Source organism: Talaromyces rugulosus, chromosome I, assembly GCF_013368755.1.
Source record: "Talaromyces rugulosus chromosome I, complete sequence".
NCBI classification, from domain to species: Eukaryota; Fungi; Ascomycota; class Eurotiomycetes; order Eurotiales; family Trichocomaceae; genus Talaromyces; species Talaromyces rugulosus.
In genome coordinates this window covers 5,605,634-5,622,382 of record NC_049561.1, presented here as the reverse complement: position 1 = coordinate 5,622,382, position 16,749 = coordinate 5,605,634, and the positions used below count along the sequence as shown (strand labels likewise).

At 46.3% G+C, this 16,749-nt stretch overlaps 4 protein-coding genes across 4 annotated transcripts; 2 read left to right on the top strand and 2 right to left on the bottom strand.

Annotated features, from left to right (window-relative positions):
* Nucleotides 1-1,276: 1,276 nt before the first annotated feature.
* TRUGW13939_01915 (uncharacterized protein) lies at nucleotides 1,277-3,318 on the top strand (the record flags this gene model as incomplete). The annotated part of the gene is made up of 8 exons (XM_035485112.1): nucleotides 1,277-1,625; nucleotides 1,676-1,784; nucleotides 1,839-1,990; nucleotides 2,049-2,183; nucleotides 2,236-2,348; nucleotides 2,407-2,857; nucleotides 2,911-3,121; nucleotides 3,183-3,318. 8 exons carry the CDS (start codon nucleotides 1,277-1,279, stop codon nucleotides 3,316-3,318), a joined length of 1,656 nt encoding a protein of 551 aa, XP_035341005.1.
* Nucleotides 3,319-5,705: 2,387 nt separating this feature from the next.
* TRUGW13939_01914 (uncharacterized protein) lies at nucleotides 5,706-8,072 on the top strand (the record flags this gene model as incomplete). The annotated part of the gene is made up of 1 exon (XM_035485111.1): nucleotides 5,706-8,072. The coding sequence occupies one exon, from the start codon at nucleotides 5,706-5,708 to the stop codon at nucleotides 8,070-8,072; it is 2,367 nt and encodes a 788-aa protein (XP_035341004.1).
* Nucleotides 8,073-8,948: 876 nt separating this feature from the next.
* Nucleotides 8,949-10,731, bottom strand: TRUGW13939_01913 (uncharacterized protein; the record flags this gene model as incomplete). The annotated part of the gene is made up of 4 exons (XM_035485110.1): nucleotides 8,949-10,063; nucleotides 10,127-10,183; nucleotides 10,243-10,608; nucleotides 10,659-10,731. The coding sequence occupies 4 exons, from the start codon at nucleotides 10,729-10,731 to the stop codon at nucleotides 8,949-8,951; spliced, it is 1,611 nt and encodes a 536-aa protein (XP_035341003.1).
* Nucleotides 10,732-12,946: 2,215 nt separating this feature from the next.
* On the bottom strand, nucleotides 12,947-14,647 carry TRUGW13939_01912 (uncharacterized protein; the record flags this gene model as incomplete). Its single annotated transcript, XM_035485109.1, has 1 exon — nucleotides 12,947-14,647. The coding sequence occupies one exon, from the start codon at nucleotides 14,645-14,647 to the stop codon at nucleotides 12,947-12,949; it is 1,701 nt and encodes a 566-aa protein (XP_035341002.1).
* Between the last annotated feature and the right edge of the window lie 2,102 nt (nucleotides 14,648-16,749).

Genomic DNA, 16,749 nt, shown 5'->3' with positions numbered 1-16,749 from the left:
CGGTGGTAAATAAGGCGCGTGGATAATATCTCATCTCGCTTCAGCTTCTATTATACCTGGGAAAAAACCCTTAACCAAGGAAATATCTTGAAATTTAGCATAACCAGGGAAATACATCTGGATTCTACAACGGCTGCATAGAACCAAAGAAACAAATTCTAATACATCTATTTTTGTTCTCTCATCCAAATAACATTGAAAATTATTTTTGAGTTTTCGATGAAAACGGTGATATCGGTGAAACTATGTCATATCATGCTGTCAAATTAGTATTGGGACCATGCTAAGACTGATTCAGCGCGGGGCTTAGCCTTGCTCTCAGCTTCATAGCCTACTCTGTCTCATTCTAATGACTCGTAATAATACTAGCCTGTATTCGACTGCATTTCTACTATCGTGAAACATCACCGATTTGGAAGTAATGAACCTAGAAGGGCTTGTAGTTTCTTTGTATTTCTATCGATAGCATCGCTCGTGTCGAAAAAAACCATATATACGAGAATGATGTCAACACTGTACCAAACGAATCTTACGTATTCCCAAGGCTTGGCTTCACAACAAATATCCGATGCATCCGAACACATGGACTCAGATCAACTGCCAGCCCTATAAAGTTCCCCGCACGAGATCGGAGTTAAACTACGTACCGAGTCGCCATGTTTCTCATTATTATCTAAGCAACCTATTTTTGTTTTTTATTCTTAACTCTCTAAGCGAATTATTTGAGGCTGAGTAAATTGTCATCTGATGGGAATCTTTGCTATTTCAGGAAATTTTTGAGTTGCCTAGGTTTGGGAGCTGAGCTAAGACATCACCGGTTTGCTTGATTGGGTGGTTCAACCAATAATTCACTGTTGGGTGACGAATGCGTCAGCTGAAAAATTAAATAAGTTAATTAATCGATTGTAATTATTAGATAAGCAACCAAAATATATACATGTTATTATTTTTCGCATCGGCAGTTTAAAACTCGATGAATTGTCCCGTGTTGAGATATGGTTCATTTATTGCCTAATCGGGTAACTTCGTATCGCGGAATCGGCAAAGCGTCAAATGGAAAGAATACGAGGCGACTAGAAAGATCAGCAAACACTTGTATTTAGTAATTATTTCATCAAGGGGCAACATGGAATTTCAAACTTGAGCTCGTATTTCCAATTTAGGAAATTAAATCAATTGCTATAAATATGGCTTGTTTAATTCTGTCATTCATCTCTGGCATCTTCTTTTGTGTGCAATTGATAATTCCTGACTCAACTACCTAGTACATGTGAAAATGCATATCCTCAAACAATTGGCACTCCTATCTCTTGCGACAATTTTCGCACCAACCGCAGTCTCCTCTCGTTGCACGTTCGGGGACGAATGCTGGCCAGAAGACATTTCATGGCAAGCCTTCAACGCCACAGTCGGCGGCCATCTAATTCGCTCTCTTCCCTCTGCAGCAGTCTGTCATCAAGGCCCCTTTCATAATATACAAGCTTGTAATTCCACGGAGCAAAACTGGGACAATAGCTTTTGGCGAACAAACCAGTCTGGCGCCTATACTGCTCTGCTTTGGGAAACGGGAGAGTACGGGCAATGCTATTTGGATGATATTGATAAGCCATGCGACCAAGGACGAGGTTTGTGTACCTTTTTGATAATAAAAGGGATTTACTAAGGTTGAGAAAAGTCCCATACTATTCGGTGAATGCGCACAATGTTCAAGATATTCAAGCTTCAGTCAAATTTGCCAGGGAAAGGGATTTGTACCTCGTGATAAAAAATACAGGACATGATCAGTACGTTGGCCGTCAAAATTGCTTTGTTTCTCTACCATTGCTAATAAGCTACAGCCTTGGACGTTCCAGCGGGAAAGGCTCATTCGCAATATGGACTCACAATCTCAAAGGCATCGATTGGCACGAGTCTTTCGTCCCTGAAGGTGCAGGTGTCGGAACTTCTGGTATCCCGGCAGTGACGATTCAGCCCGGAGAACAGTGGCTAGGTTTATCCCCTAAAATTTTGGCGTATAAAAAGAACCCCTTTTCTAATCATATATCTAGACGTTTATCGAGCAGCTGCTGAAAAAAGCGTCATTGTTGTGGGCGGTTCTGCTCGGACAGTTGGTGCTGCGGGTGGATATGTCCTCGGCGGCGGCCACTCACCATTTGCGCACTATCACGGACTTGCTGCTGACAGTAAGGTTTACAATCATATCAAACCTCATATTTTAGACACTAAAGGAGTTAGATGTTCTTGAAATGACTATCGTTTCAGCCGATGGCACCCACCGTACAATCAACAATCATACGGATTCGGATTATTTCTGGGCCTTGCGAGGCGGAGGAGGAAGTTCGTGGGGTGTATGCTTAGCTCTAACAACCTATAACGCTCAGTTAACTAACTTTAAATGTTATCTAGGTGGTTACGTCGGTGACATACAAGACACATCCTATCCCTCAAAGCTTTATCTTCGGCCTAGTCCAGATCAACTCTACCAGCAACGATACATTCAAACGAGTAGCCAAAGAGTCCCTCCAATTAATCCCAAAAATAACTCAGGCAGGGTTTACAGGGTATGCAGACATCGAAGGGGGCTTCTCGGCGCTTTTCGTTCAGCCAAACGGAACAGTGGAAAATTTCAATCGCACATTCGCTCCGCTGGAAAGCCTCGCCGATGTCCCCGGAGTCAGCGCCCTGATAACCAGTTTTCCAGGTAGTTGGAATATGTATCTTGACGATTTTCTGCACGATCCAAATATTGCGACGAATATACAGGATGCATCCCGACTGCTGACTGCCGATGTTCTCGAAAATAAAACGGACGAATTGGTTGAATTCATTTTAGAAAACGGAGGAGGTTTTAATTGGAGTATATCGTTCTTCTTGGGTCCCTATTTAGCTTGGATACTAATGTACTCATAGTCGGCCACGCTAACAATGATGAGCGAGACAACACTGCTGTTCACGAAATTTGGAAGAAATCTCACGGGGTGTTTAGCGCCTCTGTCGATTGGGCAGATAGCGCCAGTGCTGCGGAAAAACACCAGAAAAGAGAATTGCTAGTGCATCTGAGTAATCGATTGACAGATATTGTGGGAGAAGATGGGGGAACCTATGTCAACGAAGCAAATCCGTGAGTTAATTCCCAGCTCTTATCCGAGACTTTTGGGGACTGTTTAATGACATGCTGTCAGATATGAACCAAACTGGCAGCAAGTATTCTGGGGAGACAAGTACCAGCGTCTTTTATCGATCAAGAGAAGAGTCGATCCCACTAACCTGTTCGTTTGCAACCGATGCGTCGGCACAAACATAGTTTTGCAGCCTTAATACTGATTGGTCCATGGATATGTGAAGTAGCATGCTATTAGAAGTTGAAATTTCTTCGTTTTTTTCTCTTTGACATACTTTATACATACGTATAGTTCATATACAAGCTTCATCAATGGTATAAACCTTTACACGAGGAATAATGTGGATGCCTAAGTAATACTTTCCGTTTTAGGAAACCCTAGCTCTAGGGCGCCTCTGGTGGCGATCCACCGGGCGAGGGACCAATGGAAATCTTTCCCAATACGAGCTGCACCTAAACCCCGTTTTCAATAGCTACCGAGACAACCGCGAGACGTGACGTTAATATTGCCTAGAACTTCAACTTGTTCAAAGATTAGGCACCAATTTTTATCCCAGACGATAAGAATCTAGTGCAAATAAGTTCTTCGAATATAAACACTGGTCTTGAGAAGGCAAAGCGGGCCATCACACACAGCGGAATATGTTCTGATTGCATTACCAGAATGAAGATTGCGATTATAGGTGCCGGAATTTCCGGCCTTTCAGCATACCTCTTTCTCAAAAAGCACCTTCCCAGACCGTCACAGCCAGCTTCAGACCATACCTACGTCATATACGAAGCATACGATACCAATAAAGATACCACTTTTGCACAACGGCTATCATCCGATCTCCACTCTTCGACATTGATAGTTGGCGGTGGACTAGGTGTCGGCCCTAACGGTATCAATGTAATTCGGCGCTTGGATCCCGGGCTACTGGAGGACATTGTCACAGGCGGCTATGCCATATCGACGTATAACTTTAAAAGCAAGAGCGGAAATACCCTCGCACAAATTTCAGCTCACGCTTCAGTTTCTGTTACAAAGGACGGAGATAAAAAGACAGCAAATACTGTGGCAGTTAGTCGCCACTTTCTCTGGCGAAGTCTTCGTACCCGAGTTCCGGATGATGTCATTGTAAACAGACGGATTCACGAGGTTATTGCGAAGCCTGACGGAAAAAACATTATCAGATTTACCGATGGTAGCACGCCAGTCGAAGCAGATCTTGTGATTGGGGCAGATGGTCTCAAAGGCATAACTAAAAATGCTCTTTTTCCAGATACAAAAGGCGACGTATATCCGCCTCAATACGAGTAAGTAACACCAGAAATTACTAATCGGATTTCGAGAAGATGATGTGGCTTACGCTTTTGTAGAGGTCTTGTAGGAATCGGGGGTTTTGTACCCCTTATCCCGGAGCTCCGCCAGCATATTGGCAAAGGTTCCATGAATATGGTATTTGGGCGCAACGGATTTTTTGGGTATTTTCCGTCTTCGAGCTCTCTATCATCTCCTGCTCGTGAATCGGTTCACGATGTATCGGAACCAGGAGACCAACTCGGCTGGTGGTCAACATATGCCATGGAGGAGTGTCCTCGCGATCCGCGCAACATCGATCGCGACTTGGTTGCTAAAGAACTTCGCGAGCGGCATGCGGCCTGGAAAGATCCTGTGGTGCAGGAAATTATCGGCCAGGAAAATATCAAAATTGAGAATATCTATCCTACGTGGACGGCCCCCGAAATTCCAACCTGGGAACGAGATGGCGTTGTCCTAGTTGGAGACGCGGCACATGCATTGCCCACAACGTCCGGGCAAGGCTCATCTCAAGCCTTTGAAGACGTTGAAGCTTTTACTCTGTTTCTTGCCCATGAGTTGCAAGAAGCCTACAAAACCCCGTTGGATACGCAGACTATGACGGAAAAGAAAGCCATTGTTGCGGCAGCAAAGAAATACGTTGCTCTGCGACAACCACACGTGAAACAGATTCTGGACCATGCACGAAAAATGCAGAGTTCCAAGCGAGATATGTCAGTCATTGAGGAGTATATCATGTATTGCTTCATGTGGATCATGGGATGGTTTCCGTCTGTCATGTCGAAGCAATTCACAAAGGTGGCTGAGTATAATATAAACGAAGAAGTTGAGAAAGTTCTTCAACGCCCTGGAGAGAGCTTATAAGAGGCGAGATTGTCAAATATTCAGATGTTGTGTTGTTGTTTCTTTACAAATACAACTCTACTCACTTTAAAGTGGACGCTTACCTTGTAGATATTGATTTGCTGGCAAGGCTAAAGCTCGTTGCTAGGCTGGAGACTTTTCATAGTAAAATCCATTTAACGGTGTAAATATTGTTAGGTTTAAAAAATTGAAATACTGCTAAGTGACAAGGATTCGGTATTTTCATTGGTCAGTTCTCGGGCCAATTTGTTCGGCGGTGAGGGTGGGTCTATTCCGCATCCGGACTGGCTTTGTTTACCGGGCAACGGGCACAACAGCGACTAGCCGACATCATAATAATGATCTTTCCAGCATGCAGAACTTTGCTCACAACAGCAACCGCTTTGGCTTTTTGCATTCACAAGCACTTTGTCAATTATGACACAGCCACTCTCTCCCTTATCGCCAGCATCTGGCAATGCTCGCGGACGCTCTCCCATGGTCCCACCACCCACAGTCCGTCGTCGCGGCATTGACGAGATCGTAGCAACCGACTACGACAAGGAGAACGATTCGCCGAGCCCTCCCAAGCGGGCATTCTTTTCCTACGACGGAAACGCAGACGATAAATATTTTGACTCCAAGTACTCTACTGCCCGCAGTCAACTTGACAATATGGACGATATGACTGAGGATTTCAACGCCGGCCCACCCAGCTCCCCGTTCCAATTCGATGCGCGAGATGATACTGTGGATATGGATAGGCTGAAAGCAATGACAGCATCACCATCGCGTGTGAATTCATCAAGAGGTGCTGTCCCAGAGGTCTACGTGGATGAAGAAGATAGACCGGACAGTGATCGTCATAGTGAAGCGAGCTCCGAAAGGATTTTTGAAGAAACCGATGAGGTACACGAATCACACACGACTGTGACGAATGAAATGCCTGAAATGGATGACCAGAGCATTATTCATCATCATGCGGAGAGGTCTCAGATCGGCAGCAGTATGATAGACGAGAGACATAACGAAGGAATGAGCACGGTAGCCCACGGCATGACCAACGTTCCAGAACACGACTTCATGGATGATACTTGCCTGAGCACCTTTTCTGCCGTGCCCAATGTGGACATGACCTTGTTCGCGAAGCTTAGAGGTTCACCTACGAAAAGGCTGAATGATATTATGGATCCGTCTGCAAGCGTTCATGGCTCTCCTTATTCCCGCCGCGCAAATCCATCCACGCCCAATACAATAAAAAGAAGGGGAATGGATTATATGGATGTCTCCCCAACTCCGCAGAAACGAGGGGATCCCGGTAACGGAGAAAACGCGGACCTTTTGGATTTCACAGACTCTGTCAACTACTTCCGCCGAGTGTCCCAACGCTTCTCGACAACGAACCATCGAGCTTCGGTATCTCCTCGACGACGATCACCGCTAAAGCCTCGTGAATCGATGCGTTCGCCTTCGAAATACAACCTGCTTGATTTCGACCTTCCGCCTCCTTCAACACCGATGTCTGTCCCTTCCATCACGCCTCGTGAATTAGAAACCCTGAAATCCGGTTTCTTGTCGGAGATATCATCTCTAAAAGCCACTCTTAGTGGCAAGGAAGCAGAAGTTGGAAGTTTGAAGCAGGCTGTGTCAGATGCCGAGCATCGAGTCGCAGAAGCGCTTGAAGAGGTTCGCAATGAAGCCATCAGAAAAGAGGCTTTGGAGGTAGAACAGGCAGAGTGGGAGCGACGAGGCAAGGAAATGGAGTCTGTCCTGCGTCAAGTTCGATCGGAAATTATCGATGGTGAAAGGGAACGTGAACGCCTTACACGGAAGGGAGAGGAAGCCGAGAGGCATAGAGAGGATTTGGAAGGAAGAATTGTCGAGCTCGAAAGCCAGCTGGATGCTTCTCGGAAAGCTGCGTCAACCGATTCGGAGCGCTCTGCAGAGGGCGACAATACCGGCATGATCACCGCTGAACAATCCGCAAAGGAAGTACAGGAAGCTGTGGAGAGGGTTGCGCGCGAGCTTCATACCTTGTACAAGGGGAAGCACGAGACTAAGGTTGCTGCTCTGAAGAAGAGCTATGAGTCACGGTGGGGGAAGCGTCTGCATGAGGCAGAGAACAAATACCGTGAAGCCACCGATGAAATCGACCGTCTCAAGACAGAGCGTGACACTACCATGTCTGGTCCCGTGAACCCAAACATGAGCGTTCTGGGACGCGACAACGATGAACTTGAGGCAGAAAACAAGGTCCTTGGTGCCCAAATCAAGGGTCTCGAGCAGCAAATCACCGCCGTCAAGAATGACAATGAGCAGCTACATACTGAACTCAAGATGGAGCGGGCCGAGAAGGGTGAGCTGGTTGCTGCTGTAGATGAGTGGCTCGCTATCCAGCAACACGGCCAACAGCAACAACAACAACCACCGCAGCAGACGCAATCCATGCCAGCCTCACGAGAACCATCGATTTCCTCAACACACTCTTCCACCCCCAGCGAACAACAGTACGAAGCACCGCTCAAGGAAATCGACCTAATGGGCGGCACCGAGCCCGAGCCCCTTGAGACTCCCCAACCCGAGCAACCTGTATTATTCAAACGCAGTATTAGCCGTACGGGGCTAAGCGGTCTACGCCCACCATCCTCAGGCATTGAGAAGAAAAGCCGTTTGGGAATGTACAACGGCGGTGGCAGTACTCACTCTCGGCAACACAGCGGTGGCCGCTCCGGCATCGCGATGCCAACCCCCGGACGAAGCGGTATCATGAGCTCAATTGAACGCATGGGCCGTGGAGGTAACTAACTTGAAACAAAAAAGGAAAAAAAAACCAAAAAAAACGAATAACTTTTGAGACGCTACGAGTGTGCGGATTGAATTGCTTTACCAAACTTATTGCATGTTTTTGCTCTTTCTGCTTGTGTGTTGTTGTTCTTGTTTTCGAATATGATACCACAGCGGTGTAATAGCTGCAGCTTGTTTTGTTGCTCCTTTTCTTTTTTTCTATTCTTGTGATTCAAGTATATTTTTTTTTATGTACAAAAAATTGGGTTACATTGGTTATGTTTATGTTTTATGTTTATGTGATCAAGTTTACGAGTTCGATGTTATTGATGGAATTGATGCTATGATTTTAACGAGTTTGCCTTTTTAAATGTTCTCGTAGACTGGGTTGTGCAAACATCAGCATTACTAGTGGTTTTCTGTAAATGTCTTTTTCGCCTTACAGAAATGATCAATTGATATGTTAATCCACACGTAGCTATGGAATACATAGAATAATTAACTTTCATTTTTAAGCTATCATAATAGCGAAGTAAGGTATATTAACAAAACGCAAAAAAAGACGCAAAAAGACAGATCCAAGAAGTATAATAATGATAACGCTACAATCCAAGCTGAAAGAATAAACACCACCATGCGCCTCGCCTATTCAAAAAAAAAAAGAAAAGAAAAGAAAAAGAAAAGAAAAAGAAAAGAAAAAGAAAAGAAAAAGAAAAGAAAAAGAAAAGAAAAAGAAAAGAAAACGAGAAAAAAACAAAAACAGAACAGGACGCACTTCCAAACACGCGCATCCAACTCGATAGAAAGAGTAGGTGCAAAAGACAAACATCACATCAGAGGTTTTTTGACTGTCATCGAACACGTATATTTTTGGGACCAAGAAACCAATAAAGGTTTCTAAAAGTCAGGCTCGCCAAGCACGTGAATAACTTCGCGTGGGTGGCTTTCTGCAGAAGGGGGACCAGCTGCTGCTAGACATGGAGCTGCTGCTCTAACAGTGACGGTGTCCTTTCTGCGCTTGATGAACCACAGCTGTAAAATGCCGGCTAGCGCGATGACAGAGCTCCCCCACCAGGCAATAGGAGTACAGCCGATTTGGGTACCAGTGCTGTACAAGAGTCCTGCTACGGGAGGTGCAATAGTGCGGCATGCGGCACCAGCTGAGGCGGCCAGTCCGTTGATTTTTCCCATCACGCAGGAAGAAGGGGCGGATTGTTTGATGAGAATCAAGAGAACCGGGTAAGCTATGATGGACAGGATGTTGCGAATAATCAAGCAAATATAGATCCCGCTGAATACGAGGTTGGGCGGGAGACAGGCCAAGAAGGGCACAATGAAGTAGGTTATGGGATGCAAGGTTGTGACCATGACAAACAGTCTCCAGACACCAAGCCAATCAGCCAGAGGTGGGAACAAGACGCTTTGGATGAAAAGCGCAATCAGTCCGTCGACGGACATGATGATCCCGACAGTCTGGGTGGATAACCCTAGTCCTCCAGAGATATACGGGAAAGAGCTTCCGGAAAGAAGCATATGATTCTTATCTTGTAGGAAGATTGGAAGAAGATGGTCAAAGGTCATGGAGTGGTATGTGAAAATACCAAGAGCGACGATGAACATGATCACCTGAGACGTAAAGGCCACTTCCTTTTGTGAGGAGCTAATTCTCTCTTTGGAACCCTCGGTCTGGCATCGCCAGCGTTCGTTTGAATGTACACTGACATCGTTAAAAGTACCGTATGACTCCGCGCGGAGGTCGACACCGGGGTTCGACGTGGCTCCAGCAGTGGCTATCAATGGAGTCTCGGCGCTCGAGGAGTATAGAGACGGCGCCTGAGGCTGGAGGTCTGGGTGGGTTTCTTGAAGGAGTAAAGCGCCTCCGGTTATACTAACGAGGAGTAGTACGGCACAGAAAAGGTTAGGAAGTAAGAACGGGTATTTCCCAAAGAGACCGTCCGGGGAGAATACCGAAGGAAAGCCTTCAGCAGGCTTTGCGAGAAGACCACCCACCGCTGAGAGCTCGCTTGTTAGTAGGACTTGTTATAGATTCATTCTGTAGGCAGGGGGAAGCTCACCAGGTCCAAGAATAGTGCCGATGGACCAGACAAAAGGCATGACTGCGTAGGCTCGAGCTATAATTGGATATCAGCATCAAAGATGGCCAAAAAGCCACCATTCGGGGGCAACTTACGCTCGTGTTCTGGCCGTTTCACCAGTTCTCCAACCATGGTTTGGATGACACCGACATTTCCATTGAGCATACCACCGACGACACGACCAAAAAGGGCAAGCCAGTAGTTGGTAGAGAATCCGACAATGAGCAAGGAGAGTACAGTACCAGAACAACCCAAAAGTAGCACAGGCTTCCGGCCTAGACGATCGGAAAGCGCGCCCCAAAACATGCCGGTCACAGCTTCGGCCAAGGAAAAGGCGGCGATAAGAATGCCGGCATAGAAAGAGGCGTCATTGGGATTGCCGATGTGGAACTCTTGGACCATCACCCACGAGTATGGGAAAATGGAGGTAAGAGCGATTGGCTCTGCCACACGGCAGATGGCTGTCACATGTACTCGTTAGCAAAGTCAAGTTTCTGGCGGGGAGACGTACCCAAGAGGAAGAGTTGCAGCGAGGGAAAAGCATCGTCGGTTGAGGTAGATCTTTTCTGAGGCGTTGATACCATAGTTCTTCGGAAAATTGAATAATTCTTACCACTTCCGTTCCCCGCAAGGCCACGCAGGAAGAAGAAATTGCTTTTCTGAAGAGAAGCGACTTGTCTTTCCGCGTGGGTTGCCTTCCCGGTTTCGTTTACCTGCCAAGGCCCGTGTCAGATGACGCGGTGATTCCTCTTTGTCTTTGTTCTGTAGACGAGTGTCGAGAGCGTCGTCTCTGGTCTTTTTTTTTTCTTCTCGCGCGAGGGAGCAGCAAGCCGAAGGGCGTTCGTTGTTGATGGCACGTCTGGTGGATGGACGAGAGGGGGAGAAAGGCAGGAAAGAAGAGGTTTTTGACCGAAGGGGAACCAGGGCCTGTGGCGACGGGAGGGGGAAGGAAGACGGGTCCGTGGAGGCCGATATCCGGTCTCCTTCCCGGTTGGGCATCCGGCTGGCGTTCCGGTTCGTGCATCTGCCCTGCCCTTGACTATTGGAATACGCGTATTGAGATCATATCATCGAGTGATGTCTCATATCCTCCCTCTTTTTCTTTTTTCTCTCTCCTTCTCTGCCCTCTGTCCACCGCTGAGGCCTAGGCATTGCCCAATCCGGCGGCCGAGAACCGGACGCAAAAGTCTGATAGCAGAGGGGCCGCGCTAGACCCCGTCTTGGCGCAGGTTAGCCGCCGCGAGCCCCACTGTCCACGCATTATTGGTGCGCATCACCGCCAGGCAAAACATAAACCAACCCCACCTCATCGCGCGGACTTGGTTGTTTTTTGAGCACCTTGACATGCGTTGGATGTCAAGAATGCTCAGTGGCAGTGACAATGGTATGCGTTTGACCAATTGGTGATGGGTGGACGGAGCATTCACGGGGTTTGCGCTCGTTTTGCCAAGTGGATGGATGCGGCTGTAACGTCACGCGGACACATCCAAAGCTACCGAGTATTGTCTCGTCCTACATGAGATGTTTCGCCATGCGCCTCCTGCAGGCCGGTCAATTTGCCTGTACAAGAATGTGCGCAGCTTAAGAGGAAAAAGGGAGAAAAAGGATACTGCCGCAATCTCACCGACACCTACAACCCACACTCTGACAATAACGAAAATCCTACACTCCTGCGGCAAGCGCAAGGAGAAAATGCGATAAGATAAAGATAATACGACAAGGCGAAAAGCCGGAAAAGGGTATATTTGATTGATCATTAAATTGCATCTGGATTCGACACTGGAATATATCGCCTGCGCTCTCGAGCTGCCTATGAGTGCGAAATGTGTCAGCCAGTGCAATGAATGACGCGGCCGGTTTTGGCCCGTTTTGGGGGAAATCATCAACTCACCTCCATCCACCGCTCAGCCCACGGCTTGATAGCTGCCCATGTAAGAAGACCGGCGGTTGCGAAAATGAAAATAAACACGACAGATTCGTCTTTCCTGGAATCCCGTTCTACCAAGCACATATTATTAGAACCTGGTCGACAACTCTAAAAAAAAAAGAAGTCACATACTGAAACACGTAGTTATGATATCCTCCTCGGTAGCCTTTTGACATATTGGCAGGTTATAACCCATACAGAACTTGCGAGTGCAGTCATTGCATGTCAGCGCTCGACTTTGGCTGCTGTCGCCCGTGGAATCGGCCTTTGAACTTGCTCGTTCGAATAGGGCGCGCGAAAGAGTGGATGAAGTGTCCACGGGACTAAATTCGATAATCGTGCTGTTTGTGAAGCAGGTACATTTGCAGAATGAAGTTGGTTCTGTTGTGTTGATAAAAAGCAGGTATTAGCCAAAAAAATGTAATCACTTGTCGTCTTCGGGGGATGACGAAGCCTCGTCGGATCTTCAAAAGTCGGTACTTACTCGCAGCCAAAACCGTCGCAACGTTTATAAAGATGCTGAGGAGAAACACGCACTGTATGAAGCCCGTCCACCGCTTCATGGCGAAGGATTTTGATGTCTAGTAGCGATCCGGCTCAATTATCGGGGGTTGTGGTGTGATCGTCAAACCGCCGTATCGGAGATATCGCGATAATATAATAAAATCACGTGATGTATACTGACCAATTAGCATAACAGAATATAGATCTACTCTTAACCATGAGAAATAAAGCATAAAGAATAGCATGTAGGGAAACGGAAATGTTCAAATCTTGAATTCTAGGATGGATTACCAGTATCGTGTATTATCTACAGCCAAGTCACCACATAGCTAAAATTATTGCTTCTTACATAAATCAGCATGTGTCTTCTATCCTCGGCCTTTCATTCCTTTGCGCCTATTGTCGCGCTGCCTCTTTTCTTTAGCAGAGTCACGACGTCTCTTCTTCCATGCCCTGTTGTTGTCTCCTCGATTTTCCCAGAACCATTTCGCAAAATCGGTCTCTTGTGGCTGCTGGGCAACTGACTGATCACGAGCTTTGGACGGGCTCGATTCCGTGTCAGGTTCATCGTCGAGATCTTCCATATCTTCATCTTCGTCAGCGAGCAGTTTGGTGTGACTGCGCACCGCAGTGTCTGGTGTTGGAGCGGCGCTTCGCACATCTCGGACTAGACGATCACGGCGAGTATAAGGAGTTAGTGGTTCAGTGGACGTAGGTTGCTGAGCCTCGTCTTCGTCTTCATCTTCGATATCGTCTTCATTGCCGCCAAAGAAACTAAATCCAGTATTGGTCTCTTCGGGCTGCTGCTCTTTTCGTTTGAATAGAGCTTCTAGCGGGTGCACATTGTTCGTTTCGCTTTCTTCCGTCTCGTCTTCGGATGACGAAGAAGAGTCTTCAGAGCTATCTTCATCACTAGTAGCCTTGTCACTTGTAGAATCGCTATCTTTAGAGTTATCCTCCTTGTTGGATCCACCACCACTCTCTAGCTCGTCGCCATTCGCGGACCTGGGTTTATCTCCATGTGCAGGTTTGTTCAAAGATTCCGGTGTCGCCTTCGCTACTCGCTCCTCTTCATTTGACGCTGAGCTTTCGTCATCTGAGCTGACGTCAGAACTCTCGTCGCTTGTATCACTTTCAGAAGCTGAAGAATCGTTATCACTAGAGCCGCTTGAAGAGGTCCAGTCGGGCTGTTCTTCAGATTCGCTTGGGGAAGAGACGGGCGTAGATGGTTTTTCTTTCTTCTTGGAGTGTCGGTCAAGTTTCGACTTTTTTGGGACACGTTCTTTAGCGCCATCCCTTTTCCCAGGATGGAAAGTCGCTTTTTTGGATCTTTCACTAGCCGCTTCTTTAATTGTGCCATCCGTATCAACCCATCCCTTTCCTTCCTCAAATCCAGCGGTGACTGGCTGGTCCTGCGTTGTCGACTTCAAGAAAGAAGGATGAGTGACAGTCTGCGCAAACTCGTGGACAAGCACCTCGTTTGGAGCCTTGTCATTTTTAGGTTTCTTGTCCTTCTTTCCCGTCACAGTCTTGTTGGGCGGAGTCTTTGTTTTGAATAAGCACTCGGCCTTTTCCGTGTACTTGGACTTGGACTGCAGTTTCGCAGGTTTTGCTTCCTTCTCACTCTTTTTCTGTTTCTTATGTTTCCTGGAACTTGCTGGCTCGGTCCAGCCTCTTTTCACATGCCGATCGGCCGGCAGTTCGTGTCCCTCGAGCACTCCATTTTCCTGCTCCTCCTCTGCCTTGCGCTTTGAAGATTTCTTCTTCTTTTTCTCCTCCTTCTTATCTGTATCTGAAGATTCGGATGATTTTTTGGTTTCTTTTGGGTCGGGCCGAGCAGCTTCTACTTTGAGTTTCTTCCCTTTGAGAATGGAGCCATTGAGCTTTCTCTTCAGCTTGTCTGCCTCCATTGATGGCAGACTGACGTATCCGAAGCTATTTTCGGGGAATGTAGGGATAGTGTGAAACGATATATTCGTCGCCAGGGGTCGATTTGTCGGGCCGAGAATCGAGTCGAGCAAGGCGGGGTCGAGGGGCGAGATGTGTAGTCGTGTGAGAGCCGTTGTCATCGTAACATTGTTTGTGTTGTTGTTGTTGGTGTCGAATGGTATTGGTCGGAAAGAGAGGGAGTTAAAAAAGAAATATCGAATATCACCAGGTTCAAAAGGTTGATCAAGATAGGTAGGCTGAGGCCGAGGAACCTGAGATGTGCTGGTGTTGCTGGAGAAGCAAGCAAGTAATTGCCAAAACTTTTTTCGACAGCGGAGGATTTTCGGTCTAGCCACAACCACAGTTCGTGTGGCGCAGACTTGGACCCACTCACCCGCCACATTGACCCACATAATGTTGGTTTACATCTATTGTTTACATCTGTTGTTTTATTCATTAAACCAAAACGAGTATCTACTTTAACTTATCGTGAGTCTAGCTGTAGGGGAATGGACCCGATTTCTGGCAATACGCTGTCTTCGTTTGTAACTAGAACAGAGAGGCTGAAAAGTTGGAACTGAGCACAAAACCACGTTTGAATTACGAGTGTGTCTACGGTGGATTTAGCTAATCCAAAGAGACAGATAGCTGCACCAAGAACAAGGAATGTTTGGAAGTCGATAAAGGAGTTGTTAGTTAGGGTTAGCGTATTGAAGAAACATACTGCATGCATAGGATGATATGCCGCATGGAGCGCGGGAATTTCATCCATTGGGCTAAAATCCTTTGTGCACGGAAGTCAGACATTATGCCCAGTCGTTAAACAAAGGCAACTGATCCGATGTAATATATTCATATACAGGTCAGGTGAGGTCGCTTGGACCGGTCTGTCTGTATATTGAGTGATCTCATTAAAGATCTAACCCGCTCTCCTTTCGGGCGGCGGTCGATTTGAGACTGATGAGAATCTATGATCATAACCCGACTTAGATTGTTATTCTATAATATATTTTCAAGCCGCAAGTCCTTATGTATAACGTCTAACTTGTGGATCTGCCTTTTGGATCTGGACATCTCCTGGCGTAGTGTTAAACTCTCTGCTGTTTTGATATACTCTCCTGCCTAACCCATAAACAGCATATGACGGATTTCTCCAGCTCTGTGGAGAAAGAAAATCATTTTTAAATCAATCGCGCCAAGAAAAACCGGGACTGTGAGTCCCTGTGTTTTTTGTAGAACCCGGTATATCTCTGCTTCACTGTAAATCTTCTTCCAAAGTTGGGCTGTAGTCCCCTTTCCAACCACCGTATAGCTATATGTAGCGCACGTAATCTTAAATGGTGTACTATATGATCCACAAACTCCGAACGGTGTACAGTTGTGGTTGAGGTCTTGATCAAGCTGCTTTTTTAGTAGCTGTACTAGCTGTTTTGTATCGATATAATGTTTGTCACGCTTCTGGCCTTTTCGATGGATATGGATATTAGGACAAGAGCTATTTAATGCACTTCTATGCTGCAGGCCTAGTAGACACTGCTGCGTATAGAATTGTGATGCGTGCTGCTGATATTTACTATTAAAAGGGGTAGTCGAATCTGTTGTTGGATGTGTTGATGAACGTTGATTAGGTGGAGAAGATATAATTTGGCTGAACCCTCGCTTTCAACTCTATATCGCTGCATCTAAATCGGAGCTAGATGAATCTATGCTTTCGTTCTGAGATATTATTTCTGTGGGACTATAACCAGATCGGGCTCTGGTTGAGGCTTGACGCGTTTCATTGGTGGGTGACAATGGAGATGAAGGAAAATACTCCGAGCTTGTATATTCTGAGTTGGGAGGGACTTGCTGTAGCTCTTTATTAGGAATCTGGGATTGTGTATGGTTGAAACTCGTCTCCTATATATGTAAATGAGATTTTGTAGCTTCTCGCCACTGGTGATTATGGATGTGGGAATGAAAGTATATCAAACAGAGACATAACACCCTAGTGATTGCGGTTTTTGGTTGGAGAAAGATCTAGGGATCATCTGTATTTATGTTGAGATTGGGTTCACAAGGGTAGTAATAAAGCGTACTGGGATCGTCATAAGGAATGCGGAGAAGAATTAAAGATAATCTGTTTGTGATATAGGAGTATTCCAGCCCTTTTTGAATCATAACGTGATATTTCTGAGTTAATACAGAACCAACTAGCTGTTCTGTGTTATATTTTAGCTTTTGATTCTTATCGGTAGGTTTG